We start from the raw sequence: 17,895 nt of genomic DNA, 5'->3' as shown, positions 1-17,895 counted from the left end.
GCCACAGAAAGTCTTTTGACTTTGGATGTCTCCATGCCTCTGCATGTTGACGATGTTCCAGTGTTGGATTCCGCTATGCCCTATGCATGATGAAGCATTTTAGCTCCCGTAACCAGTTTGAATTCACAGTGCAGCCATGACAGCCATGCTACTTTCAAGGGCACATGGTTGGCTTAGGAAAGTTGGAATGGATTGGTGCTTCTACAGCTCACAGCTCACTTAGTAGCCGCATGCATGTGGACTGGGTGGTGTTGATACAGTGTTGACTTGCCAGTTTTGGGGTGGGTAGTAGTGCGGTCAGATTGGCTGCATGATGGGTCATTGCTTCTGAGGTCAGTGCAGGGATGCCCTGTGGGCGTGTCCAATGCAAGAATGATGACAGGCGGTGTGTCCTGTCAACCTGGTCCTTGCAGTTCAGGTAGGGACGTCCTGTTGGAAAAGCAGCCATTTTCTTTGGGTGTCCTGAGGGCACAGTGTGGGCACATGGACTGAGTGGAGGGGAGGAGGCGTGTATCTTGAGGGCCTGTGGCTGGGTTGCTAGTCTTGCCTCTGGCCTTAATACTGAGTTTCAGACCAATGTGCTGGACTTTGCAAAGGTCCCCTCTGGAGCTGGTTGTGGTTGGTTTTGCACCAGGTTGCACCTCACCTAAGAGAGTGGTCAGAGACAGTGTCTTGTGGTGACATCAGCATTCCCATGAGGAAGAGGAGTAGCCTGTGCTCCTGCCAGAGGTGGTGGCTGCTGGGTGAGAGACCTGTGACCTGTTTCCACATGGCCCCAAGGTCAAAGTTCACATGCCACTGATTGAAGGCGTGGGTCTTGAGCCATCAGGTTGCTGGGTGGATCAGGTCTGGAGGCTGCAACCTATAACTGCCCATTGTGGTGTTGGCACCCACAGGTGCATTAGGGAGACAAACACACACCCATTTCAACTAACATTCTCACACATACACACACACACTCTCTCATACACTCACACTCATACTCACACTCTATCCCACACACACACACAGGCACAGACAGTCATAGGCTAATAGATGCAGCAGTGTGCACGTGCGGTGGTTCTGGCCACACATGCTTTTAGGTGTCCACAGAGTGACACGGGTAAGATATATTCATGGAGATGGAGGTCAGCCGTGGAGGCCAAGGAGGAGCAGGTGTGTGAGTTGCTCTGTGGGAAAGAATGGCATTGAAGCGTCCAGTGAACCTGGGCCTGTTTCTCAAGCATGCATTTGATTTGTTTACACTTCTCAGGGACAGTTGCCGTGGGAGGTCCGCTGCCTGCTGTCAGGGAAGATGGTCGATGCTTCTGAGCAACATAGGCCCACGTGGATTCCGTGTGGCCTGGCATCCACTGTGCACCCCGTGCTGGCGGGTGGCTCAGGACGGTAAGCATTTTTCTGCCCCGTGTGATGAGAGACGGTGGCTTTAGAATTTCCGAGACCTGCAAGGAACAGTTTCTCAGCAGGCCATTAATAGCATGGCGAGTTCCACTCCCAGAGTGGATGGTCTGTGCCGGTTGGTCAGTGGTGCAGCTCTGGCTTCCCCAGGGTGCCAAAGTTCTTTAATGTCATCGGCTCGCCCACTGCCCAGCCTGTGGTGTCAAACATCCTGCCTTTTCAAACGTGCTTGGATCGATGATGAGTCCCCCAAAAAAACATTCCTTGGAAAAGCTGAACAAAATGAGTGAGAACTCATACCGTCGTTCTCATCGGATCTGAGGTCCAGCACGTTGCCTCCCCCGGGGACTGTAGGAGTTAGGGACAACTTCCACTGGTTCCCATAGGTTCCACCACCCAGGGCGTCCACGGATGAAAGTCTCACATCACAGGCACAATAGGAACATTCCGTCTGTGTGAGGTACATGAGTGGGAGATTTGTGGGGACACTGGCTGCTCTGTGATGGCGCAGCAGCCATGGAAGAGGGGAGAAATGTCACGATCCTAGGGGAGTGTGCGGCTGACCTCAGCCTGGTGAGCTTTCAGGAAGGGAGGCCTGGACCTTATGGCTGAAGTCTCCGTGCAGAGGGCAAGGTCTCAGTTTTGCTACCAAGGAGAGCACAAGGCCTGGGCCTCGGGCAGACCTTGTTCATGATTTCTGGTTAGCTGAGGACAGGGGAGTGCCAAGGGCAGTGATGGAGAATGCATAGCAGTGGGTGCCACGGGAGACAGCCAGTGGCTCTTCAGCTCTTCCACCAGTGTTGGTCACAGTGTCCCCCCAGCACATATTTCTTTGCTTCCCGAGCCATGAGACATGTGTGCTTTGGTGGTGAAGGTGTAGACCGGATGGTATCCAAGAGAAAAGGTGCTAGAGGCCTCTCATGGATGTGAGTGTCATCAGCTTCATTGGGTTTTAATTTGGCAGTGATGGGCTTTCCATGGATTTCTCTGGTGGACGACAGGTTAGCCAGGGCAGGTCTTTGAGGGCATGTCTCTGGGCAAATGAGTGTCAGGATGGTGTCCATGGCCCTCGGTCACTTCTGGTCTTCCCAGCCAAGTAGTGGGCTCTACCGTTGTGCACATCTTCCTGGAAATGGTTTGTAGGCCTGCATTGTCGGGCGGCCCCACCTGCTGCTGCTCTTGTGAGCAAATACTGCTCTGTATCATTCCCGCTTTCCATCCCAAATATGTCCAGAGCGAATGTGCCCTGGCCCTGGCCCTGGACTCTCATGTGGGCCCCAGTCATGCATGGGGCTATCCATGGTCTGTGTGCATACCGAGCAGTGCATTTGCAATCTCAGGGGCATTGCCACAACGAGTCTCTTGACTTGGCATGTCTCCATACCTCTGTGTGCTGGTGATGTTCTAGTGTTGGACTCCGCTGCTCCCTAGGCGTGATGAAGCATTTCAGCTCCCATAGCTGGTTTGAAGTCACAGAGCAGGCAGGACAGCCATGCCACTTTCAAGGGCACACAGTTGGCACAGGAAAATTGGAAAGGATTGGTTGTTGTACATCTTGCAGCTCACTTAGTAGCTGCATGCACGTAGACCTGATGCTGTTGATGCAGTGTTGACTTGCTGGCGTTGGGGTGGTGGGTGGTACTGTGACACTGGCTGCATGATGCGATGTTGTCTCAGAGGTCAGTGCAGGGAAACTCTGTGGGTGTATCCAATGCAACGACAGTGTTACAGGCGGTGTGTCCTGTCTGCCTGGTCCTTGGGGAGTCAGGTGGAGACGTCCTTTTGGAAATGCAGCCATTCTCTTTGGGTGTCCAGAGGGCATGGTGTGGGCACATGGGTTGAGTGGAGGAAAGGAAGTGTGTGTCTTGAGGTCCTTTGGCTAGGTTGGGAAGACTACCTCTGGCCTTGATGCTGTGTTTCAGAGCCATGTGCTGGCCATTGCAAAGGCGCCCTCCAGTGCTGGTTGTAGTTGGTTTTCCATCAGGTGCACCTCACCTGGTGAAGGGGCCAGAGACAGTGTCTGGTCATGACATAAGATGCTTTGTGAGGAGGAGAATGTGTTCATGCCCGGGGTAGTGGCTGTTAGGCAAAGGACCTTGGACCTCTTTCCTCATGGCCTTGAGGTCAAAGTTCACATGCTATTGATTGAAGGCCTGGGTCTTGAGCCTTTGGTTTTGTGGGGTTGGTTCCGGTCTGGAGGCTGCAGACTGTGACTGCCTGCTGGGGTGGTGGGAAACACATGTGCATGAGGAGGACACATCCACACAGAGACACTCACACTCATGCACACTCGTGTGCACAGCCACAAATAGATGCGGCAATGGGCGTGTGCAGTTGTTAGGCCACAGACACTTGTAGGTGTCCATGGAGTGACATAGGTAAGGTATGAATGGGTCTTTGAGGGCATGTCTCTGGGCAAGTGAGTGTCACGATGGTGTCCATGGCCCTGGGTCACTTCTGGTCTTCCCAGCAGAGTAGTGGTATGAATATGGAGATGGAGGTCAGTCCTAGAGTCCAAGGAGAAGCAGAGATACGAGTTGCCCCATGGGAAAGAATGACATTGACATGGTGACCAGTGGACGTGGGCCTGTTTCACAAACATGCATTTGATGTCTTTACACTTCTCAGGAGCAGTTGCCTTGAGATGCCCACTGCCTGCTGGCACAGCAGATGGTCAATTCTTCTGAGCAATGGAGTCCCCACTGAGTCATGGAGTCAGTGTGGCCTGGCATCCACGGTGCACCCTGTGCTGGTGGATGGCTCAGGACGGTAAGCATTCCTGTGTCCCGCGTGCTGCGTGAGGGTGTCTTCAGGATTCTGAGACCCACAGGGAGCAGTTCTTCGGGCCATTAAGGGCATGGCCGAGGCCTTTAAGGTTATCAGCTCGTGCACTGCCCAGCCTGTGGTGTCAAATGTCCTACCTCTTCAAATGTGCTTGGATCGATGATGAGTCCTCCAAAAAAACATTCCTTGGAAAAGCTGAACAAAATGAGTGAGAACTCATACCGTCGTTCTCATCGGAACTGAGGTCCAGCACATTGCTTCCTCTGGGGCCCGTAGTAGTGAGGGACGACTTCTACTAGTCCCTACAGCTTCCACCACCCACGGCGTTCACAGATGACAGTCTTCTGTCATATGCACATTAGGAACATTCCCTCTGTGTGAGGTACACAGATCAGAGAGTCATAGGGTGATTGGCTGCTCTGTGATGGAGTAGTGGCCATGGCAGTGGACGGAAATGTCTCAGGCTTAGGGGAATGTGGGGCTGGCCTTGACCTGGTGAGCTCCCAGGAAGGGAGACCTGGAAATCGCTGCGGGCTTCCTTGCGTAGAGGAACAGGTACATGTTCCAGTTCTCCTTTCAGGGAGACCACGAGGCCCAGAACTCAGGCAGTCCTTGGTCTTGATCTTTGGTTAGCTGAGGACAGGGATGTGCCAAGGGTGATAGGGGAGGGCGCACAGCAATGGATGTTGCAGCAGACAGCCAAGTCCTCTTTCTCCCTACTTTCAGGGTCGATTGCAGGGGCCCCACAGCACAGATTTTTTCACCTCTCGAGCTGTGAGATTCTTGTGGTGTGGTGGCCAAGCCTGGGCAGGAGGCTGGTACCCCAGAGAAAAGGTGTAGAGGGCTCACATGGACACGCATGCCATCAGTGGTCTTGGGCTGTCATTTGGTGGTGATGGGCTGTCTTTGTGGATTTCTCTGGTGGATGACAGGTTGGCCAGTGGGAGTCTTCGAGGGCAGGTCCTAGGGAGCACGAGGGTCAGGCTGATGCCTGTGGTCCTGGGTCACTCCAGTCTTCCTGGCAGAGTAGCAGAAGTGCACATGTTCCTGGAAATGGTGTCTTGGCCTGCCATTGCCAGGTGGCCCCACCTGCTGCAGCTTATGTGAGCAAATACTGCTCTGGATCCCATTTCCCGCTTTGAAAGCAGCCTCTATCCTGAAGGCGTCCAGATGGAATGTGCCCTGGCCCTGGCCTGGGACCCTCCAATGGGGTCCAGTCACAGTTGGCATATTCGTGGAGTTCCATGTGCATTTCAGGCAATGCATGTGCTCTACCTGGGGCACTGCCTTGGAGAGTCTCTTGACTTGGGATGCCTCTTCACCTTTGTGTGTTGGTGATGTTCCAGTATTGGATTCTGCTACATCCTCAGGGCAGTGAAGCGTTTCAGCTCACTTAGCCAGTTTGACATCACAGTGCAGCCAGGACAGCCGTGCCACTTTGGCATGGCACATAGTTGGCTTAGGACAGTCGGAAAGGGTTGGTGGTTCTATTCTTGCAGCTCACTTCATAGCTGTGTGTGTGTAAACCTGGTGATGGTGTTGAGGTGGTGTTGACTTGCCGACGCTGGTGTGGGTGGTAGTGCTTTTAAGTTGACTGCATTGTGGGATGTTGGCTCAGAGATTGGTGCAGGGAAGCCCTGTAGGCGTGTCCAATGCAAGGAAAATGAAAGATGGTGTCCTGTCCACCTTGTCTTCAGGGGTTCAGGTGGCAATGTCCTGTTGGAAAAGTAACCATTCCCTTCATGTGTCCTGAGGGCATGGTGTGGGCATGTGAATTGATTGGAGGGAGGAAGTGTTTGTTTTGAGGTCCTTTGGTTGGGTTCAGAAGACTGTCTCTGCCCTTGATGCCTTGCCTAAGATCAATGTGCTGGCCATTGCAAAGGTGCCTTCCAGGGCGAGTTTTGGTTGGGTTGGTTCCAGGTGTGCCTTACCTGGGAGGGTGGCCAGAGACATTGTCTGGTCACAACTTCAGATGCCCCATGAGGAGGAGTGTATGCTGGTGCCAGGGGTGGTGGCTGTTAGTCGAGGGACCTCAGGCCAATGTCCATCTGACCCCTAAGTCAAAATTCGCATCCTACTGATTGAAGGCCTGTGTCCTGAGCCATTTGGTTGCAGGCGTTGGGATGGTTTCCAGGTCTGGAGGCTGCCGCCTATGACCACATGTTGTGCTGTTGGGAAACACGTGTGTGAGGGAGGCACATACACACAGACACACTCACTCTGACACACCTACACATGCCTACACATGCACAGGTGTGCACAGCCACAGGCAAACAGATGCACCAGTGGGTGTGTGCTATTGTTCTGGTCACGTGTGCTTCCTAGATGTCCACAGAGTGACATGGGTCAGGTATATTCATGATGATGGAAGTCTGTCATGGAGCACAAGTAGACGCCGGCGTGCAAGTTTCCCTGCGGGAAAGAATGGCATTGAAGTGGTGACCAGTGAACCTGGGCCCGTTTCTCAAGCATGCATTTGATTTCTTTACACTTCTCAGCAGCAGTTTGTCATGAGAGGTCTACCACTTGCTGGCAAAGAAGATGGTCAATTCTTCTGACCAACGGAGGCTGCCTTGAGTCCTTGATTTGGTGTGGCCTGGCGTCTATGGTGCACCCCATGCTGGTGGATGGCTCAGGATGGTAAGCATTCCTCTGCCCTGTGTGCAGAGGTGTCTTTTGAATTTCTGGTACCTGCAAAGAACTGTTTCTCAGCAGGCTACTAATGGCATGGTGAGTTCCACTCCCAGAGTCGATGATCTGTGCCCGTTGTTCAGTGGTGTGGCTCTGGGTTCCCCAGGAGGCCGAAGGTGTCATCGGCTCACCCACTGCCCAGCCTGTGATGTCAAACGTCCTGCCCCTTCTAATGTGCTTGGATCGATGATGAGTCCCCTATAAAAACATTCCTTGGAAAAGCTGAACAAAATGAGTGAGAACTCATACCGTCGTTCTCATCGGATCTGAGGTCCAGCACGTTGCCTTCCCCGGGGACTGTAGGAGCGAGGGACAACTTCCACTGGTTCCCATAGGTTCTACCACCCAGGGCATTTACAGATGAAAGTCTCCTATCACATGCATGTTAGGACATTCCCTCTGTGTGACATAAATGGATGGGACAGTTGTGGGGGGATCAGCCCCTCTGTGATGTGGCAGCCGTGGAACCAGGTGGAAATGTTTTGACCTAGGGGAGTGTGTGGCTGGTCTTGACCTGGTGAGCTCCCAGGAAGGGAGACTCGGACCTTGCAGTGGGTATCTTTGTGCAGAGGACAGGGTCACAGGTCCCCTGCCAAGGAGAGCACGAGGTCCAGGCCTCAGGTACACCTTGGTCTTCATTTTCTATTAGCTGATGACAGGGGAGTTCCAAGGTGATAGAGGAGAGCGCAGAGCAATGGTTGTTGCCGCAGATGGCTAAAGCCTCTTCAGCCCCATTCCACCGTCAGTCACAGGTGCCCTCTGGCATGGATTTCTTTGCATCCCTAGCCATGAGATGACCGTGGTGCAGTAACCAAGGCTTGGGCAGGACAGTACGCCAGAGAAAAGGTGATGGAGGGCTCATGTGGACCTGTGTGTCTTCAGCTGCATTGGGCTGTTACTTGGTGGTGATGGACTTCCCATGGATTTCTCTGGTGGGTGACAGGTCAGCCAGGGCGGGTATTTGAGGGCATGTCTCTGGGCAAATGAGTGTCAGGATGGTGTCTGTGGCCCTGGGTCACTTCTGGTCTTCTCAGCAGAGTAGTGGGCTCCACCGTTGTGCACATCTTCCTGGAAATGGTCTCTTGGCATGCATTGTTGGGCGGCCCCACCTGCTGCAGCTCATGTGAGCAAACGCTGCTCAGGATCTTCTTTCCTGCTTGGAAAGCAATTTCCATCCTGAAGGCATCCAGAAGGAATGTGCCGTAGCCTTGGCCCGGGATTCTCCAGTGGTTTCCAGTCGTGTGGGGCTGTCCATGGAGGTCTGTGTTAATTCTGGGCAATGCGTATGCAGTCCCAGGGCATTGCCAAAGAGAGTCTCTTGACTTGGGATGCCTCTGCGTGTTGGTGATGTTCTAGTGTTGGATTCCACTATGCCCTAGGCATAGCATTTCAGCTCCCTTAACTGGTTTGAAGTCTCAGCATGGCCAGGACAGGAATGACACACTAAAGGACACACCGTTGGCTTAGGAAAGCTGGAAAGGTTGGTGGTTCTGTGGCTTGCAACTCACTTAGCAGGAATGTGCATGTAGACCCCGTGGTGTTGAGACAGCATTGATTTGTAGGCATTGTGGTGGGTAGTAGTGTGATCAAGTTGGCTGTGTGATCAGATGTTGCCTCAGAGGTCAGTGCAGGGAAGCCCTGTAGATGTGTCTGATGCAAGAACAATGACAGGCGTTGTGTCCTGTCAACCTTGTCCTTAGGGAGTCAGGCAGAGATGTCCTGTTGGAAAAGCATCCTCAGGGTGTCCTGAGGGCATGGTGCGGACATGTGGACTGAGTGGAGGGGAGGAAGCCAGTGTCTTGAGGTTCTTTGGCTAGATTGGGAAGACCACCGCCTCTGGCCTTGACACTGAGTTTCAAACTGATGTGCTGCACTTTGCAGTGGCGCCCTCCAGCGCTGGTTGTGGTTGGTTTTCTGCCAGGTGCACCTCAACCTGAGAGGGCAGCCAGAGAGTGTCTGGTCATGACATCAGATGCCCCATGAGGAGGAATGTGTGGTCATGCCAGGCTTGGTGGCTGTTAGTCAAGGGACTTTGGGCCTATGTCCGCATGGTCGCGAGGTCAAAGTTCACATCCTACTGATTGAAGGCCTGGGTCTTGATCTTTGGGTTGCAGGGAGGTTCAGGTCTGGAAGCTGCAGACTATGACTGCCCCTTGTGGTGTTGAGAAACACATGTGCCTGAGGGAGACACATAAACACAGTCACTCTCACACACACATACACACATAGACATGCACAGCCACAAGCAAATAGATTCAGCAGTGGGCACATACTGTCCTTTGAGTCATACATGCTTCCTAGGTGTCCACAGAATGACGCGCGTCAGGTATATTCATGGTAATGAAGGTCAATCATGGTAATGAAGGTCAGTCGATGAAAAGTAGGTGTGTGAGTTGCCCTGTGAGCAAGAATGGCATTGAAGAGGTGACCAGTGGTCCTGGACCCATTTTATAAGCATGCATGTGATATCTTTACACTTCTCAGGGGCAGTTGCCGTGGAAGGCCCGCAGCCTGCTGCAAGGAAGATGGTTGATGCTTACGAGCAACAAAGGCTCCACGGAGTTGTGAAGTCGGTGTGGCCTGGCATCCACGGTGCACCCTGTGCTGGTGGATGGCTCAGGACGGTAAGCATTCCTCTGTCCCGCATGCTGAGTGAGGGTGTCTTTAGGATTTCTGAGACCCGCAAGGAGCAGTTCTGCAGGCCATTAAGGGCACGGCCAAGGCCTTTAAGGTCGTCGGCTCACCCACTGCCCAGCCTGTGGTGTCAAATGTCTTGCCTCTTCAAATGTGCTTGGATCGATGATGAGTCCCCCAAAAAAACATTCCTTGGAAAAGCTGAACAAAATGAGTGAGAACTCATACCGTCGTTCTCATCGGAACTGAGGTCCAGCACATTTGTCTCTGCTGGGGACTGTAGGAGTGAGGGACAACTTCCACTGATTTTCACAGGTTCCACCACCAAGGGCATCCACAGGCCAAAGTCTCCCATCACACAGAGGTTAGGAACATTCCCTCAGTGCGTTGTAGATGGGTGAGAGAATCATGGGCGAATCGTCTGCTTTGTTATGGTGTGGCTGCTATGGAAGAGTGCAGAAATTGTGCAGGCCTCGGGGAGTGCGCAGCTGGCCTCAGCTTGGTGAGCTCCCAGGAACGGAGACCCAGATCTTGTGGCAGGTGTCACCGAACAGAGGACCAGGTCCTAGATTTTTTTGCCGAGGAGAGCATGAGGTGCATGCCTCGGGCAGATCTTTGTTTTGATTTCCAGTTACCTGAGGACAAGGGAGTTCCAGGGTGGTGGGGAAGAGCACAGAGCAATGGGTGTCCCAGCAGATGGCCAAAGCCTCTTTGGCTCTCCTTCCAGGGTTGGTCACAGGGCCTCCCCGGCAGGGATTTCTTTACCTCCTGAGCTATGAGATGCTTGTGGTGTGATGGCAGAGGCCTGGGTGGGAAGGTATTCCAGAGAAAACATGGTAGAGGGCTCTCGTGGACGTGTGTGTCATCAGTGGTCTGGGGTTGTCATTTGGCAGTGATGTGCTTTCCATGGATTTCTCTGGTGGATGACAGTTCAGCCAGTAGGGGTCTTAGAGGGCAGGTCACAGTGAGCGTGAGGATCAGGCTGGCGCACGCAGCCCTTGGTCATTTCTAGTCTTCACAGCAGAGTAGTGGGTTCCACTGTTGTGCACATCTTCCTGGAAATAGTTTCTTGGCCCGCCATTGCTGGGTGGCCCCACCTGCTCCAGCTCGTGTGAACAAATAGTGCTCTGGATTATCTTTCCTGCTTTGAAAGCAGCTTCTATCCCGAAGACATCGAGAGGGAATGTGCCCTGGCCCTGGCTCTGGCCCGGGCCTCTGCCGTGGGCTGTAGTCACACTTGGGGCTGTTCATGGAGGTCTCTGTGTATTCCACATTCCAGGCAACATATGTGCAATCCCAGGGGTGTTGCCACAGAGAACCTTTTGACTTAGGATGCAACCATACCACTCTATGATGGCGATATTCAAGTGTTGGATTCTGCTATGCCCTAGGGGTGACAAAGCGTTTCAGTTTCCATAGCCCGTTTGAAGCCACAGTGCAGCCAGGACTGCCGTGCTACGTTGAAAGGCTGTGGTTGGCTTAGCAAAATTGGAAAGGATTGGTGGTTCTGTAGCTTGTAGCTCACTTGGTAGCCAGGTGTATCTACACCTGGTGGTGGTGTTGAGGTGGTGTTGACTTGCAGGCATTGTTGTGGGTGGGAGTCTGGGTAGGAATGTGGTGGGTGGGAATGCAGTCAAGCTGGCTGCATGATGGAACGTTGCCTCTGAGGTCAGTGCAGGGAAGCCATGTGAGGTAACCAGTGCAAGGACAGTGTTAGGTGGTGTGTCCTGTCCACCTGGCCCTTGGGGCATCAGGCGTGGACATCCTCTTGGAGAAGCAGCCGTTCTCTTCGGGCATCGTGAGGGCACAGTGTGGGTACGTGGACTGAGCAAAGTGGAGGAAGCCCATGTCTTGAAGTCGTTTGGCTAGGTTGGGAAAACTGTCTCTGACCTTGACGCTGTGTTTCAGTGCAACATTCTGGCCATTGGGAAGGTGCCTTCTAGTGCAGGTTTTGGTTGGTTTTCTGCCAGATGTGCCTTACCTGGGAGTGCAGCAAGAGACAGTGTCTGGTCCCAACATCAGATGCCCTGTGAGGAGTAGCGTGTACTCACGCCAGGGGTGTCGTGGCTGTTACACAAGGGACCTCAGGCCTATTTCCACATGGCTTTGAGGTCAGAGTTCACATCCTACTGATTGAAGGCCTTGGTCTTGAGCCTTTGGTTTGTGGGGGGATCAGGTCTGGAAGCTGCAGACTATAACCACCCATTGCAGTGTTGGGAAATACAAACACACGTGTATGTGTGCATAGCCACAGGGAAATACATGCAGCAATGGGCACATGAGGTCATTCCAGCCACACACGCTTCCTATATGTCCAGAGTGACACAGGTAAGATATATTCATGGAGATGGAGGTCAATCGTCTAGGCCAAGAAGAAGCAGGCATGCAAGTGTCCCCACAGGTAAGGATAGGATTGAAGTGGTGACCAGTGGACCTGGGCCCATTTCTCAAGCGTGCATTTGATTTCTTTACACTACTCAGGTGCAGTTTTCATGGGAGGTGTGGCACCTGCTGGAAGGAAGATAGTTGATTCTCCTGAGTAATGAAGGCCACGCAGAGTCCTGGTTTCAGTTATCCACAGTGCACCCCGTGCTGGTGGGTGGCTCAGGACGGTAAGCATTCCTCTGTCCCTCGTGCTTAGTGAGGGTGTCTGGGATTTCCAAGATCCACAATGAGTGGTTTTTTGGTAGGCCGCTAATGGCATGGTGAGTTCCTCTCCTAGAGTGGATGGTCTGTACCTTTTGCTCAGTGGCGCAGCTCTGGGTTCCCCAGGGTGCCGAAGGTCTTTAAGGTCATCGGCTCACCCATGACCCAGCCTGTGGTGTCAAACAGGCTCTTTGAATGTGCTTGGATCGATGATGAGTCCCCCATAAAAACATTCCTTGGAAAAGCTGAACAAAATGAGTGAGAACTCATACCGTCGTTCTCATCGGAACTGAGGTCCAGCACGTTGCCTCCACTTGGGCTTATTGTGGTTCACGCATAACTTTCTCATATTACATTATACTTCACCACCCAGGCATTGGCATTCAATTTTTGTGGTCATTTTGACCATAGTAAAATTCTTTATCATAAATATATTTGAGAGTCATACTTGGGTAGCCCATGAATTTTTCTAGTGTTACTCTGTCAAGTTGGTTTCACCCTTAATGCTACATTTTGCATTTTTGTTTTGTGATTGATTTTTAGCCAGGTTCTGGTCACAAATATGTGAAGCCGTAGACTAGCGGATTTCATAAGTACCACAGGAGTCTAGATGACATGGCCTTCCTGACCTGTGAACCTGTCTTTCTGAAGCACACTCATTTCTTCTGCACCTTCCCAGTGTCATTGGCATGGAAGGAAGGCCCTTGTCCAAGAAAGATGGTCTTCATCTTGTGTGATCTTTGAGATGCCATAAGGTCCCTGGATACACATGGTGTGGGCTCCTTTGGAGGCTTTTGGATTTCTCCTGAATGTAAGTGATTTCTTCTGAAAGCATTCTGATTTTCCTAACTTGCAGGAACAAAGACTGTGTGTAGATTGATGATGCTTCCATATATACATTTTTTTTGGAAAGGTGAACAAAATGAGCGAAAACTCAGTACCATCATCCTCATCAAACTGAGGTCCAGCACGCTTCTCCATCAGGGCCTAGATTTAGGGGGCCAACATCTGTTTGTTGTCATGATCTGCACCAGAGCTTAGGATGTAGTTGACTTTCAGTGAAGTTGAGTATTTTGTAGTCCCCTGGCTGAGAGATATGTTTGTTGAAGGACTTCTCTGTGAGAAGGTGGGGTAGCATCCTGTCAGTGTGCAGGAGAAGGTAAACCTGCAGGTGCCAGAGGAGGGCAGTATCCAGTTGCCCACCTCTGCATGGCTGGGTCTGTCCTTGATTCATACCTCTTGGGTTCATCACCCCCCAGAAGAAGACAGTTTCTTCCACATGAGGAGACAGCACGGTGCCATTCCGGAGCACTTCTTCAGCTTTCTTTCATCTGCAGTTGGGGACATGGGACTTCCTATGGTGTTTGGGTAGCATCAAGGGGTGGCCTTCTTAAAGCCAGTGGTGATGCTGATTTGCCCTCTGGAAAGGAGCCTGGAGAAGCTCTCCACAGTGAACTTGTACATCTATGAGAAGAATTCCAAATTCCATGGCCCAAGAAGAGTAGTGTCTGTGGGAAAGGGAGAGGCCTGCACAATGCCTTTACCTGGCATCATTCCATGTGGGTCATGGAGTGATGACTGTGAGGCTCTTTTGGACATTGCAGGGTGCCCACCGTCCATTTCATGGTGTCCTCAGGATGGTTTGCTTGGGAGAGCCTGATGTCATTTGCCTCTGAACCACTCAGACATCTTGATGCATTGGGGGTTTATAAGAGTGTGTCCTTCCCCATGTCGTGGTGATTTCTACTCGGAAATGTGACCTGTCAAGGTCTCTTTACTTATATACCTCAGTGTCTCCTGATATTAGAGTGTTTTTAAATTCCTCCTAATTCTTCACAGCAGTCTTTGTGAAGTAGTTATTGTGTGGTAGGACAGCGCTACCATCCACAGGCCAATGATGGATAGGTTTTGTACTCTGATGTTATGTTCACAAGCAAGTGCCTTAAGATCTGGTTTTCTTAGCTGCAGCACCTTAGAAGTCATGTAGGATTCAGAGTGCCTGGTGCTTCTCTGGGTCCCTGAGCTGTACCTGTGTAGTGCACATAGAGGTTGATTTGTGATTTTTACATGTGTCCGGATCGGAAGAGTGTGAAGGACTCCAGAGGTGACAATGCCTCAAGGCCAAAGAAAAGTTGACCTTTGCATAGGAAGAGGTTTCCCCTCCAAACTCTCCCCACTGAAGTATCACCATGGCCTTTGTCTTGTCTGATGGCCCAAAGAAGGGTTTTTGAGTTGGAGTTGTTACGAGTGGTGTTGAGAGTGTTCTTCATGCTTAGTGTTCTCTAGTTGATGGTGCCTTCAAAACTCATGCCAGCCTCCTACCTTCATGTTTGGGCAAACCCATGCTTGTGTGCAGAAAGAGGGGGAGCCCATGAGAGGTAGATACCGATTACTCCACAGCAGGACAAATGACATGACCCTTGCCACCTATGCACCTCACTGCCTTTCTCAAGCACACATGTTTTGCTCCTGCACTTCTTAGGTGGCGTTGGTATGAAAGGAAGGCCAGTGACCACAAGGGACGATCTTCATCTTGGGAGATTTTTGGAGATGGTGAAGTGCCTGTAAACATGTGTGTCATGGTCTCCTTCAGGCTGGTGGACACCTCAGGACGGTAAGTATTGGTTTTTCAAAAGATCCTAATGTTCCATTTTTGCAGGTGTGAGGACTGTGCATGGATCAGTGATGACTTCCACACATGCATTCCTTGGAAAGCTAAACAAAATGAGTGAAAACTTTATACCGTCATCCTCTTCAAACTGAGGTCTAGCACACTGCTTCAACGGGGCTAGAGACAGAGTTCCACCTCTCTCTCATTGACGTGGGTTGCACCAAAGGGTCTGTCCAGGCTTAGGATGGGGTTCTCTTTTGGCAAGGGGTAGCCCCAGGGGAGTGGGAGCTCCCATGGACAGGAGAGTCCTTGTGTGACGGATATCTCTTAGTGAGGCCAGGGTAGCACATACACAGTGTTCAGGACTAGGTGAATGTGCAGGTGGCACAAAGGACTTAGGCTCTGCACCCCCTAGTTTGTCCTTGAGTCTTAGTTTTTGGTTCTCTCATCATTGGGAGGAAGGCAGGTCCTTCTCATTGGGAAGAGAGGAAAAGGCCACACTTTTGCCTCATTTTTATCCCTGTCTACATACATGGATTTGTGGTCACCTGGATGCTACACACCCAGGCCAAGGTGGCTCTATTGTATCCTGTGTGTTATGAAGACATACAGTTGGCCTCCTGCCCTAAGCTGGGGCTGATAGGCAACGAGTCTCTGGCTTATCTCAAATCTGGTGTAGGTCAAAGGTTTCCTCATTAGGGGTGCAGATCCCCGAGGCTTTTGTGATCAACATTACAGCTGTGCACGGGTGTTTAAAGGGACACTTGACATCAGTTCTCTCTAGTGGGATTACGTACTCCATGGGCTCCCAGGATCTAGACGTGCATTCCCGTATCTATGCATTTCTGCGTCCATAAACAGATGAAGCCAGAGACAGGCAGATTGCAGATTACTTCAGGGGGCCAGATGGCATGTCCCTCATGACCTCTGCACATGTCTGCCTTTCTCAAGCATGCCCATGTTTCATCTGTACCTCCCAGGTGGTGTTGGCATGGAAGGAGGGCCTGTGTCTGCGAGGGATGATCATCCTCTCATGTGATCCTTGGAGATGCCAGGAAGCCCCTTGACACATGTGGCATGGACTCCTTCAGAGGCTTTTGGATCCTTCGTGAATGTAAGCAAGTCCTTCCCAAAGCCCTGATTTTCCTCATTTGCAGAAACAAAGATTGTGCCTGGATCGATGATGACTTCCACATACATTCCTTGGAAAGCTGAACAAAATGAGTGAAAACTCTATGCCGTCATCCTCGTCAAACTGAGGTCCAGCACGCTGCTACATTGGAGGGCAGGGAGAGGGGCCAACATCTGTTTGTTGACATGGCCTACACCCTGGCTTAGGATGTGGTCCTCTTTGGGCAAACGCGAATGTTGGGCTTTTCTGACTTCTGTAGCTAAGAGACAACTTGGTTGAAGGAATTTCCTCTAAGAGGAAGCTGCAGAACGTGAAGCTGCAGGCGGCACAGGAAGCAGTAGCCAATAGCCTCCCTGTGCATGGCTACGTGTGTCCTTGATTCATACCCTTTTGATCCGTCACCTCCCCCCTCACACAGGAATACCATTGCTTTCCTGTGGGGAGAGAGCACATCATTCCTGGACACTTCTTTCACTTACTTTCGTCCTCAGTCGAGGACGTGGGAGTTCCCAAGGTATTTGGGTAGCATCAGGGGCAGGCAGCCATGAGGTGGGTGGTGAGCTGATTTGCTTTCTGCAGAGGAGCCCAGGGACAGTATCCATGTTAAACTCGTATGTCCATAGGAGGAAACCCAAGTCCTGTGGTCCCTGAAGTGTACTGGTGGTGGGAAGGGGAGAGGGCTGTGCATGCATGTACAAACAGCATTCCATGTGGGTGTGAAGCAATGACTGTGAGCTGCTTTGGGGAGTGGTAGGGTGCCATGGTCCATTTCATGATGACCTTAGGGTGTTGGGATGGGAATGAGATTTCAAGTCTATGTGCTCCTGCCACTTCGCAGATTGACTTGGATTGAGAGGTCTGTGTTCAGGACCCCCTGTGGGATGCTTGTCTGTGTTAGGCATTTGAGCAGATGTTGGCCCAGGGTTTCTACCCTTCCAAGGTTGTACATGCTGCTGGAAGGGCTTGTTGCTCCCTCTCTATTGATGAGGGGAAGTTTTGCTCAGGAGAGCCTGATGCCATCTGCTTCTGAACTGCTCAGGCACTTCAATGCAGTTGAGGTTGTAAGAGTGTGTCACTTCCCGTGTCATGGTAACATGCACTCAGAAAAGTGACCCGTCAAGGTCTCTGCACTTAAATTCTCCATTGTCTTGTGATGTTAGGTTATTTTCAAATTCCTCCTAATTCTTCACAACAGCCTTCTTTGCAAAATAGTCATCCAGTTGTATGAGGGCTGTCATCCACAGGCCAGTGACAGAGAGCTTTTGTACTCTGTGGCCATGTTCACAGGCAAGTGGCTTAATACGTATGGTGTTCTCAGGGACAGCACCGTAGAAGCCCTGTAGGATTCAGCATGTCTGATGCTTTTCCGGGTCTCTGAGCTGCACCTGTGAGGAAGGCCCAGAGGTGGAGGTTGATTAGTGATTGTGTTTCTCAATTCTAAGTGTGTGGAAGGAGCCCATGGTAAAAACGCTTCAAGGCCGAAGGAAAGTTGCTCTTTGTGCTGGAACACTTTTTCCCTGCAGCTCTCCCCATTGAAATATCCTCATGACTGTTGTCTTCTCTGATGGCCGAGAGAATGGCTTTTGAGTCAAGAGTGGTGAAAGTGTGGTCTTGAGAGAGTTCCTCACGCTTAGTGTTTTCTAGTTTGACTGTGCCCTTGAAATGCATGCTTGTCTTATACCTTCATGCCTGGATATATCCATGCACACATCCCCAAAGAGAGGTCGCCCATGGGAAGTAGATACGGAATGCAGCATAGCAGGATAAATGGCATGGCCCTTGCAATCTGTGTACCTGCCTGCCTTTCTCAAGCACACCTGTTTTTCCTCTGCACTTCCCAGGTGGCATGGGCATGCAAAGACAGACAGAGGCTGCAGGGATGAACTTCATCTTGGGGGAATCTCTGGAGATGGCAGGGAACCCCTGGACACATGTGGCATGGGCTCCTTCGGGTGCCGGTGGATCCCTTTATATGGTAAGTGTTCATTTCTCAAAAGAC

At 51.5% G+C, this 17,895-nt stretch overlaps 1 protein-coding gene and 8 non-coding genes across 58 annotated transcripts in view; all 9 read left to right on the top strand.

The window, feature by feature from the left end:
* LOC106996620 (uncharacterized) overlaps window positions 1–17,895 on the top strand; it is an 86,954-nt gene that overhangs the window by 17,954 nt on the left and 51,105 nt on the right. For 47 of the 50 annotated variants that reach the window (XM_077939000.1, XM_077938963.1, XM_077938966.1 and 44 more), the window contains 9 exons: window positions 1,253–1,386; window positions 4,027–4,167; window positions 6,681–6,822; window positions 9,358–9,497; window positions 11,989–12,119; window positions 12,697–12,964; window positions 14,636–14,767; window positions 15,745–15,878; window positions 17,738–17,871. In XM_077939000.1, the coding sequence (XP_077795126.1) occupies window positions 1,253–1,386; window positions 4,027–4,085 (193 nt within the window). In that variant the 3' untranslated portion in view covers window positions 4,086–4,167; window positions 6,681–6,822; window positions 9,358–9,497; ... (3 more) ...; window positions 15,745–15,878; window positions 17,738–17,871. The remainder of the gene's footprint in view (window positions 1–1,252; window positions 1,387–4,026; window positions 4,168–6,680; window positions 6,823–9,357; window positions 9,498–11,988; window positions 12,120–12,696; window positions 12,965–14,635; window positions 14,768–15,744; window positions 15,879–17,737; window positions 17,872–17,895) is intronic. The other 3 variants (XM_077939004.1, XM_077939003.1, XM_077939002.1) reach the window with 3 other exon arrangements.
* On the top strand, window positions 1,630–1,724 carry LOC114679933 (small nucleolar RNA SNORD116). The gene has a single exon (XR_003732023.1). It is a non-coding gene; the product is annotated as a small nucleolar RNA SNORD116 (small nucleolar RNA).
* Window positions 4,336–4,430, top strand: LOC114679931 (small nucleolar RNA SNORD116). Its single transcript, XR_003732021.1, has one exon. It is a non-coding gene; the product is annotated as a small nucleolar RNA SNORD116 (small nucleolar RNA).
* On the top strand, window positions 7,054–7,148 carry LOC114679934 (small nucleolar RNA SNORD116). Its single transcript, XR_003732024.1, has one exon. It is a non-coding gene; the product is annotated as a small nucleolar RNA SNORD116 (small nucleolar RNA).
* Window positions 9,667–9,761, top strand: LOC114679928 (small nucleolar RNA SNORD116). The gene has a single exon (XR_003732018.1). It is a non-coding gene; the product is annotated as a small nucleolar RNA SNORD116 (small nucleolar RNA).
* LOC114679932 (small nucleolar RNA SNORD116) lies at window positions 12,357–12,451 on the top strand. Its single transcript, XR_003732022.1, has one exon. It is a non-coding gene; the product is annotated as a small nucleolar RNA SNORD116 (small nucleolar RNA).
* Window positions 13,027–13,119, top strand: LOC114679938 (small nucleolar RNA SNORD116). The gene has a single exon (XR_003732028.1). It is a non-coding gene; the product is annotated as a small nucleolar RNA SNORD116 (small nucleolar RNA).
* Window positions 14,830–14,921, top strand: LOC114679926 (small nucleolar RNA SNORD116). The gene has a single exon (XR_003732016.1). It is a non-coding gene; the product is annotated as a small nucleolar RNA SNORD116 (small nucleolar RNA).
* On the top strand, window positions 15,939–16,028 carry LOC114679925 (small nucleolar RNA SNORD116). The gene has a single exon (XR_003732015.1). It is a non-coding gene; the product is annotated as a small nucleolar RNA SNORD116 (small nucleolar RNA).

The sequence above is a fragment of the Macaca mulatta genome, chromosome 7 (genome assembly GCF_049350105.2).
Source record: "Macaca mulatta isolate MMU2019108-1 chromosome 7, T2T-MMU8v2.0, whole genome shotgun sequence".
Classification (NCBI taxonomy): Eukaryota; Metazoa; Chordata; class Mammalia; order Primates; family Cercopithecidae; genus Macaca; species Macaca mulatta.
This window is presented reverse-complemented; position numbering and strand designations above follow the sequence as displayed.